At 22.4% G+C, this 9,699-nt stretch overlaps 4 protein-coding genes across 4 annotated transcripts, besides 22 other annotated features; 2 read left to right on the top strand and 2 right to left on the bottom strand.

Annotated features, from left to right (window-relative positions):
- Positions 1-79: part of a microsatellite that runs on past the window's edge.
- A 121-nt stretch (positions 80-200) lies between these two features.
- Positions 201-383: a microsatellite.
- Positions 384-433: 50 nt separating this feature from the next.
- Positions 434-594: a microsatellite.
- Positions 511-662: a microsatellite.
- A 512-nt stretch (positions 663-1,174) lies between these two features.
- Positions 1,175-1,196: a sequence feature (AT_rich).
- Positions 1,197-1,263: a microsatellite.
- A 6-nt stretch (positions 1,264-1,269) lies between these two features.
- On the bottom strand, positions 1,270-3,606 carry EDI_213300 (uncharacterized protein; the record flags this gene model as incomplete). Its single annotated transcript, XM_001741670.1, has 1 exon — positions 1,270-3,606. One exon carries the CDS (start codon positions 3,604-3,606, stop codon positions 1,270-1,272), a length of 2,337 nt encoding a protein of 778 aa, XP_001741722.1.
- Positions 3,588-3,667: a microsatellite.
- Positions 3,668-3,732: 65 nt separating this feature from the next.
- Positions 3,733-3,849: a microsatellite.
- Positions 3,850-3,875: 26 nt separating this feature from the next.
- On the top strand, positions 3,876-5,618 carry EDI_213290 (uncharacterized protein; the record flags this gene model as incomplete). Its single annotated transcript, XM_001741669.1, has 1 exon — positions 3,876-5,618. The coding sequence occupies one exon, from the start codon at positions 3,876-3,878 to the stop codon at positions 5,616-5,618; it is 1,743 nt and encodes a 580-aa protein (XP_001741721.1).
- Positions 4,468-4,496: a sequence feature (AT_rich).
- Positions 4,609-4,658: a sequence feature (AT_rich).
- Positions 5,257-5,280: a sequence feature (AT_rich).
- Positions 5,619-5,624: 6 nt separating the features above from the next.
- Positions 5,625-5,715: a microsatellite.
- A 491-nt stretch (positions 5,716-6,206) lies between these two features.
- On the top strand, positions 6,207-7,400 carry EDI_213280 (uncharacterized protein; the record flags this gene model as incomplete). The annotated part of the gene is made up of 1 exon (XM_001741668.1): positions 6,207-7,400. One exon carries the CDS (start codon positions 6,207-6,209, stop codon positions 7,398-7,400), a length of 1,194 nt encoding a protein of 397 aa, XP_001741720.1.
- Positions 7,394-7,480: a microsatellite.
- An 11-nt stretch (positions 7,481-7,491) lies between these two features.
- Positions 7,492-7,543: a sequence feature (AT_rich).
- A 9-nt stretch (positions 7,544-7,552) lies between these two features.
- Positions 7,553-7,736: a microsatellite.
- Positions 7,600-7,765: a microsatellite.
- Positions 7,766-7,822: 57 nt separating this feature from the next.
- Positions 7,823-7,848: a sequence feature (AT_rich).
- A 61-nt stretch (positions 7,849-7,909) lies between these two features.
- Positions 7,910-7,994: a sequence feature (AT_rich).
- Positions 7,995-8,061: 67 nt separating this feature from the next.
- Positions 8,062-8,287: a sequence feature (AT_rich).
- Positions 8,288-8,404: 117 nt separating this feature from the next.
- Positions 8,405-8,530: a sequence feature (AT_rich).
- Positions 8,531-8,632: 102 nt separating this feature from the next.
- On the bottom strand, positions 8,633-9,481 carry EDI_213270 (uncharacterized protein; the record flags this gene model as incomplete). Its single annotated transcript, XM_001741667.1, has 2 exons — positions 8,633-9,401; positions 9,438-9,481. 2 exons carry the CDS (start codon positions 9,479-9,481, stop codon positions 8,633-8,635), a joined length of 813 nt encoding a protein of 270 aa, XP_001741719.1.
- A 54-nt stretch (positions 9,482-9,535) lies between these two features.
- Positions 9,536-9,699: part of a microsatellite that runs on past the window's edge.
- Positions 9,652-9,699: part of a microsatellite that runs on past the window's edge.

The raw sequence follows: 9,699 nt of genomic DNA, 5'->3' as shown, positions 1-9,699 counted from the left end.
AGATAATAAGAGATAAATATAAATTAGAATTAATAAGAATAATAATATATTATGAATGGAAATAATGAAATAAGAGAAATAATGAAAATGAATAAGAAATGAATTTTGAAGAGATTTTATAAAACATATGATAAAAGAATTAATAAAAATGAATTTAATGAAATATGGTTAGTGCCACAAAATAAGAATGAACCATCTATAATAATAAAATATTTAAATAATAAATTTAATGAAATATATATTAATAAATTGAAATTAAATAATGTAATTATTCATTTAATAAACTACTTTGAAAATGAAATGAATGATATGAAATTAACAAGTAGAATAATAAAGAATATTAATATAAAAAGAAATGAATATAATTAATTAAAATTAATGAAAGAAAATGGTGTAATTGTATTAATTAAGAAAGTATTAATTACAGTAAATAATAATTTAAAATGATATTGTATTTATAATGATAAAATATCATCAATTAAACATATATTATTAAATTATATTGTAAATAATAATATACAAATAAATAAACATAATTTAATAAGAGAATATATATGTAAGATGTAACAAATTAAAATATAAAATAAATATAATGAGTGATGAAGAAATGGAGAAGAAAATAATAGAGAATAAAATGAAATTAATATTAATAAAAATGAAATTGGTAAATTCCAAAGAAGAATTGAAAATAAAGAAGTATTCATTGTATTGAATCAAGTAGTTAATAAAAGCGAAGGAAAATTTCATAAAAGACCAGACATTTACATAGAATATAAAATAAACATGTTTGAATAATAAATGATATGACAACAGTATGTGATAAGAAGATAATTCTAGCATTTACTAACTAACTTGAAATGTATAGAACTCCATTTCAAAATAATACAAATTAATAAACTAAAATGAAAGTAATTTCAGTGGTAATAACAATAAACTGATTAATTAATAAAGAATCAGTAATAATGTTAAAAGAACAAAGTGTAATAATTCGATATAAAATAATGATAAAAGAGATAATAATTAAAAACATGAAAGACCTAATGAAATACTGGATATCAAGGAGGTGAATACAGAGATATAGAAGTGTCTCATGGACAAGACTCGGTAAAGGGTGAAGGATAGGATGTAATCTCACCTGTGAAAGTGAGGTAGAGAAAACAAGATCTACTGTTACTTATTTTATTAATTTTTAATTTAAAAGATAAAAAAAAACAAAAAAAAAAGAAATTTAATAATAACAAAAAATAAATAACAATAAAAAAATGTTATTTAGATAGATGAAGGAAGAAGAGGAGTTTGATCAGTTTGATGTTCAAGAAATTCAGAATAAGTATTAAATTTAACAGGGCGTTTTCTTGGCCACCAATTTAATTCACCAAATAAATGAAGAAGAGAAGGTACAACCATTGTTCTAATAACGAAAGTGTCAAGTAAAACAGCAAAAGATAAAACAACACCAAATTGTTTTAAAACAGGCATAGAAGATAATAACAAAGCTGAGAAAGCAGCAGCCATAATTAAACCAGCATAAGTGATAAGATAGCCTGTATGTTCAACGCCTAAAATAATAGAGAGTTTAGTAGAACAACCTTTTTTTCTATATTCTAAAACTCTAGAAAATAAGAAAATATCATAATCAAGGCAAAGTCCAACTAAAACGTCAGTACACATAACAGGAACAGACCAAAATAAACCAGTTGGGCCATAAAGAATACCGAAGTCATAAAAGATATTACTAGTAAAAATTACTGTTGAAATACCAAAAACCCATGTTAAAGTTAATGCAGTTGTAAAAATTACTCTAAAAGCCATAATAATTGATTGAAAAGCACATGTGATAAGGATTAGTATCGTTATAATTAATATTGTTAATTGAATTGGGAAAAAATTTAATATATACTCAACTAACATTACCATATCTGTATTTGTTCCTAATATATATCCTACTACTCCATATTGCTTATTTAATTCATTTAATAAATTAATTGTTTGGTCTACAATTTCTTGAATTTCATCAACATTTTGTGGAATAAGATAACACAAAAATGATTGTGAGGTTGTAGAATAATTAAAATATTGTGAATATACTTTAATATTTTGTAACATTTTGACTACTCTTTTTGGAATTATATTTCCTTTAATATAATTGTAACAAATTATATTCTCTTTTCCAACATTTTCTGTTACATTATTTCCAAAATCTTTCATAAATTCATAACTTATTGAATTCATTGGATCAGATAATATAAGTAGTTTATACGGAGATATCATTCCTGGTGTCATTACTTTTTCAATATCTTCTAATCCTTCTATTGCTTCTGCATTTGATGGAAAACATTGAGTAGGATCCATTGTCCATTTAAAATCTTTCATACAAATAATTATTGGTAACATAATACAAAGAGCAATAAATAACACGACAACGCTATTTTTTATTTTACTCATCCATTCTGCTTGAAGATGCCAAAAAACTGAACCAACATTATTAGAATATTTTACACACCATTTATTACATGGTATTAATCCTTTTATCCTGAAAAATCTCGGAAAAATTAATAATAATGAAGGGGTTATTGTTAAATTAACCACTACAGTAAAAATTAAACAAATTACACATCCTAATCCCATCGTTACTATTACAGTTACTCCATAAAAACAACATGAAAGAAAACAACACATTAATACTATTCCACTTGTTGCTACAATTCTTCCACTTTGTTTTAACATTGTTTTTACAGCACTTTCATGTGATTGTTCTTTTCTTATTTCTTCAGAATATCTACTTAAAAGAAATAATGAATAATCTACTGACATAGCAACTATTAATGATACATTAATTGCTGGTGCAATAGAATAATATTCAGAATACTTAGCAACAGGATATAATGTTCCAAATGAAATAGATAAAATAATAATCAAATTACATATAGGAATAACAACAAGAACTATATTACGAATGACATAAAGAAATATTATTATTGCTATTGGAAATATAAATATATCCATATGTTTCATATCATAAATTATTGACTTTGTTATATCCATTGAAGCAGCTGTCATTCCAGTAACACTAATTCTGTATCCATCACAATTAAATGTTTCCACTGTTTTTCTAACTTCTTGAATTAAATGAGAAGAACAATCAATTGGACTTGACATTAATATAACAGTAGTATCATTTTCTACAAAATAATCTGTAATATTAATTGTTATTGTTAAATTTGAATAAACCCCAAGAACGAATGTTGCATTGTTTTGTTCTGCAGTTTCAAAAATTTGATATGACAGTTCTTTGACTGTTTCTGTTAGTACACTTCCACCATCTTCTTTAGTAATTACTACAACAGAAATTTCATTACTGCTATGACTTGGATACAATTCTTCAAATTTTATATTTCCTTTTGCTGCTAATGAATCAGGTGGTGCACTGAACTGTACTGTTGTTAATGAAAATATATTTAATGCAAAATATCCACAACATAAAGCTGCAATAATCCATATCCCTATTATACCATATTTTCCTTTTTTAATTACATAAAATAAAAAATCAAATGACTTGTTTTTTATATTTGATAATGTAATTTGAATTTCTTTTATGTTTCCCATTCTTTTTTCTTGATTTTTTGTGTTTTTAAGTTATTTCTTTTTTTTTGTTTTATTTCATTTTACAGAAAAATAAAAAAATAAACTAATAAGAATTAACGTTATATAAAACAAATAATTGAATACTTTAAAAAAAAAAAAAAGAAGGGAAAAAAAGGGAAAAAGATAAAAAAGGAAGAATAAGAAAAATAAATAATAAAAGAAGAATAATAAAAATAGAAGAGGAATAAAAAAAGAACTAAAAAAGATAGTTTACAAAACAATTTTTAAGAATGAGTAAGTTGAGTGCAGAAGAAATTCAAAAACAACAAAAATTTACATTAGCACAGTCAGAGACATATAAAAAAATATGTAAAGAATATGAGTCAAAAAAGTATTCACAAGCACTCAATAATCTTAATAAGATATTAAAAGTTATACCAGAAAATGGAGAAGCAATTGCTATGAAAAATTTAATTCTTTATCAAACAGAACAACAAGAAGCAAAAGAGACAATAGAAGGAATTAAATATGCGTTAAGAAATAATTTAAGAAGTGCAACTATTTGGCATTTATATGGAATTGTATGTAGATCAGAAAAAAGATATTCAGAAGCATTAAAAGCATTTAAAACAATGAATAATTTAGATGGAAAATCATTATTTTTAAAAAGAGATTTGTATTGTCTTCAAATGCAAAACCATGACTATAATGGAGCACTTCAAACAAGAACACAAATGGTTGATATGAAAAGAGATTTTGGAGGGAATTGGATTTGTAAAGCAACATCAGCATTTTGTGCAGAGAAATATGAAATTGCATTCCAATCATTAAATGTGTTTATGACGCATTTTGCAAAAAAACAAGATGATTGGAGGTGGTCAGATTTATTACAATTTAAAATTATAATTTTAGTAGAAGGTAAAATGTATGAAAAAGCATTAGAATTTCTTAAAAAAGAAGGACAATTTATTTTAGATAAAACATTTGTTAAAGAAGAGCTATTAAAATGTTATTTCAATCTTCAAAAAAAAAATGAAGTAAAAAGTATTTTAAAAGAATTATTTAAATTAAATCCTTATAATGAATTATATCATTCTATTCTTTTGGAATTATTTAATATTAAATTAGGAAAATTAAATTCAGAAGAATCATTAAAAGAACTTCAAGAATTTTATAAAGAAGTAAATTTTGATAAAAGTTATTTTGTTCAAATTGAATACTTTTGTCTTCATTCATTTAATGAAGAATTAAAAAAAGAATTAGAAGGATTTATTGATGAATTAATAACATTAAAAAAAACACATATTAATACACTCTTAAATAATGTCTTTAATTCAGAATTTAGTATTGACGCAGAATCAAAAGATCAATGCGTTTTAAATAAATTAAAGGATTTAAGTCATGCTGCTCGTTATTGTCTTTCTTATAAAAATATTCCTGCAAAAGAAATTCAAAATAAAAGTAATTCAATATTATTAAACTATGTTTCAATGATTATTCAAAGTGGTAATTTAAATGAAGCTTTAGAATATATTGAAATTATTGATAAAGATGAATTTATTCTTCAAAAATATTATTGGAAAGCAAAGTGTTTAGCTAAAATGGGAGAATTTAAACAAGCTTTAAAATATTTAGAATTAATTAGAGAGAAACAACCTTATAATAGAAATCTATTAAATAAAATTATTAAATATTCTCTTCAATGTAATGAAATTGAAAGTGCTTGTAATTTACTTAAAATTATTACTTCTAAAGATGAAAATGATCCTTCTAATACTAATGCTTATTTATTATTAGCTTTTGCAAATGCTTATTTCCTTAAAGGTGATCTTGAAAACGCTAAAAAATATATCGAACAAATATTTTCTTATTTTAATCATTTACAAGTTGATTTGTTTGATTTCCATTTATATGTCTATGAAAAAATGAGTATTGTTGCTTATCTCGACCTTTTAAGAAATGTTGAAAATTTTGATAATTCAGATTTAAAAAAGAAAGCTATTGAATTACTGGAATTAATTAATAGTCAATAAATGGAATTTTTAATTCTTTTTTTTGAATTCTTTTTTCTTTCTTTTTTTATTGTTATATTCTTTTCTATTGAATTATTGTTTTCATTTCTTTCTTTTTGAATTAACTTCTACTAACTCTTTTATTCATTGTTATATACTTAGTATTATCATTTGTTGACATATTTATCTACAGAGATATTTCATTTCTTTTTTTTTTTCATAGATTAAAAATAATTAGCTCATAACATATTCTTTTTTCTAAATTATTAAAAGTTTGAGGTATGTCTTATTATGTTATAGTAAATAACGATAACTCGTGACATTTTCATACTTTCTTACAATAAAACAACAAGTCTTTAATAAAAACGAACAAACCAATGAAAATCAACTATTAATCAATAAGGCTAGTTTATTGTTAAAAACAGTGTTTGGTATTAGTAGTTCTGATGTCATTGATTGGAATGGTATCATTCCAAAGAGTGAAGAAGATGTACAATTTATTCTTAATAATATTCAACAAAGAATTGTATTTATGGATGGTAAGAACCAAAAAAAAACACATTTGTTTCATCTCAAGATAGTGCTGAGCCATTACGAAATATTAAACAGATGAAATTATCAGGATTTGTAGATTTATCTAAACAATACACACTTGTTTTTGTTGAACAAAACAAATATCAGTTAATTAAAACAGATATTCAATACTGTGAATTTCATATTATTGGAAAAGATCCTATTTTCTCAATTGGAATGGTTTTAAGTACTTTGAATAAAAGATTTGATAATAAATCAGATAGAGTTGTAAAACTCAGTTCTAATGATAGAAAAATATTCAATGAAGAAACAAAAGGAAACAATACAAATACACTATTTGAAGATAGTGATGTTATTGGGTGTGGATACATACCATCACAACAAATTGTATTTTACACAAGAAATGGAAATTTAATAAATGTCATTCATACAGAATATAAGATGAATTGTTTTGCAATTGAATTAGAAAGATATAACACTGTCAATATTAATACAGGAAATCAACCATTTGTATTTGATTATATTGGATTTTGTAATGACTTCAATACAAATACATCATTTTTAAAGAAGACATTCACTGTTAATTGTGAATTATTCATTTTTGAAATTAAAATGTCTGGTATAACAACATTAGAACAACTAAAAAATAAGTTGTTGGAAATAGTAATTAATAGAATTAATACTTCTAAACAAGTCAATATCAAAACAGATATATTTGAATGTGAAGAAATGTTTTGGAATGAAGGATTGATAGATGAAGATGAAATAAATCATATTTATGATATTAAAAATAGAATTACATTTAAAGAAGACTGTGAATGTTCTACTATTTTCAGTGTTCTTAAAACAAACTCTCAAATTGAAATGAGTTTTATTACTCATCAACAACAAGAAGACCAAATTGTTTCTGAAGAAGTGGAGTGGAGTGATTTTTGTGGGTTTGACAAACCAGTAATTCTAATGTATGATGATACAATTAAAGAGAAAGAAGAGTTTTGTTGTCATTTAGAATTGAATGATGCAATAGATATTGGTGCTACTTATCCAAATCAAAGAATTATCAAAGAAGACAATACTAAGAAAGCGTATGAATGGAAAGGGACATATTGTAGTGATGGAGTATCAAATTGTGTAATTGAAATAAATAACAAACACTTTGACTATTTATTCTGGGAAGGTGTTTGTTTGAAGAAAGAAGAGTTTAAAGGAAAAGAAGTTGGCATAACACATGAAAATATGTCTGATGAATTAGAAGGGGAACCAAAATAAACAAAGAAATTATACACATAAATAAAAATTATAAAAAGAATAAAGAATAAAATAAATTATATCAATAAAATAATGATAAATAATTTGCATCAATAAATTAAACTATTTTTTATTTCATATTTCTAATTTCTATAATAAAAATACATCCATTATTTCATTATTCTTTTCATATTTTATTATCTCATTTTGAATTATTCATTTTTATCTTCTTTCATTTTATATTCTTAACTTTCTACTTTTATTCTTTTCATCATCTTCTACTTCATAATTTCACTTTTTTTCTTTTACATCCTTCTTTTTCATCATTTCTCATCATTTTTCTCTTTTTCCTTTTTTCGTGAGCATTCTCTATTCTATTCTTTTTTACATTATTATTTCAATTATCATAACCAATTAAACTTATTAAGATGTATTAAACATACAATTTATAATAATTAATTTATATATTCAGTAATTGATGGTATTAAATTGAACAAGTTAAAGATTTAATATTTCCATTGAAAGTAAACTTAATTAATTATTCTAAATCATACAATTATTATAAAAACAAAATCAAATTAAATGTAAATAAAAGAAAAGAAATAATTATTTATACTATACCATCACACGAATAACTACTAATCGAAAGTAAATGAAAAGATAATACAATAAAAGAGATATGAATAATTTCTAAAATAATTAATATTTTTCAGTCTTATTGATATTATAAAAATAACTTAATCTAATATTTAATAATTTATTAATTTCAATATTTTTGAATGATGTCTTTTAGTTATTTGATATTAAATCTTAAATAAACATAAAAATATAAACTATAATTACTATTGAAATAGAGTATAATCTTATTATATTTTTAATAAAATAACAATCTAATTAATAAAAAATAAGTTTGTTCATTTCATTCTAACATTTCTTCTTCATTTCTTTGTTTTATTAAAATGTTCAATGTTTTATTAATGATAATTATTTGAAATTCAGTAGTTAAATCTTTCAATTTTATGTTCATATTTAATTTTTATCATTTTAAAATGAAAATAATAATTGATGGATTATATTTATTAATATAAATAATACAAAGATGTTTGATTATAGTTTTAAATCATTCATTTTTTATTAATAAAGTATTATTAGAGTTGAAATGATGAATAGAATTATTAAGATAAAAATAAAGAACATAAACAAATAGTGAAGAAATGAGTTAATGAATGTACTTTTTATCTAGTATAAAATAATTACTTCACCTCAAGTTCTACATCAACAAGTTTTCCTTCAAATTCAATTTGACCAATCTTTTTTCCATTTGTTAATTCCTCTTTGTGTTTCTTAAAGAAACGAAAGAATAACCACATTGATGAAATAATACATGTCATCATAATTTCATCTGATCCAAGATATGGAGATAACCAATTACACTTGTTTTTATCATAAAGAAAAAATACTACAATACCCATTAAGGCAATTCCAGTTGAAATAATGAATAAAACAATAAGGATAAATCGATGAGTTGAACAAATGATTTGATATAGGTATAATAAAAGAGAAATAAAAATTGGAAGAAACACTGAACATAACCATAACACTTCAAACATAACATTTGATATTTGATAACCAATAAAAATAAGAATGTAACAAATAACACTAATACAACAACAAACAAATGGACGAATAAATTGTAGTAAATTAGAGTGATATTTATGAGTAAATTCAATTAATGATGAATTTAAAAAAGAAAAAGAAAAAAGTACTAATATAAACACTTCTACTAGAATGGTAATAGTTAATTTAATATTATCTATTACAAAAATACAATGATCTAGCATGTACATAAAATACCAAATACCTAATAAAAAATACATCACTATATAATCTACTTTTCCATTTACTAAATGAGATAATTTTGAATGAACCATCCAACACAAATTAAATGACATAATAATTGAAAAACAAGAGATTAAAATTAAAACTGGATGTTCTATAGTAATTTCAAGAAATTTTATTTGACTATTACATTTTATTTGATATCTTTTATCAAATAACTTACAGAAAATGGGATATGATTTATTACATAATATTGTTTTCATATTTGCTTAGATTTTAAGTTTGATCTATTATTTCATTATCTATGACAAAAATAATTTATTATTTATTTCTATTTTTTATTTATTACTTTAATTTATAAAAATTATTAATTACTATTATTATATTTATACTTCTTTTTAATTCTAACCAGTTTGTTATTATTTCAATAAAATATTTAACTCAATTATAATTTAGTTTATTCTGAGTTTATTTCTTTTAT

Source organism: Entamoeba dispar, genomic scaffold (genome assembly GCF_000209125.1).
Source record: "Entamoeba dispar SAW760 scf_1105229463879 genomic scaffold, whole genome shotgun sequence".
NCBI lineage: Eukaryota > Evosea > Mastigamoebida > Endamoebidae > Entamoeba > Entamoeba dispar.
Note: the sequence above shows the minus strand (reverse complement) of the source record. Positions and strands in the feature narration are given on the sequence as shown.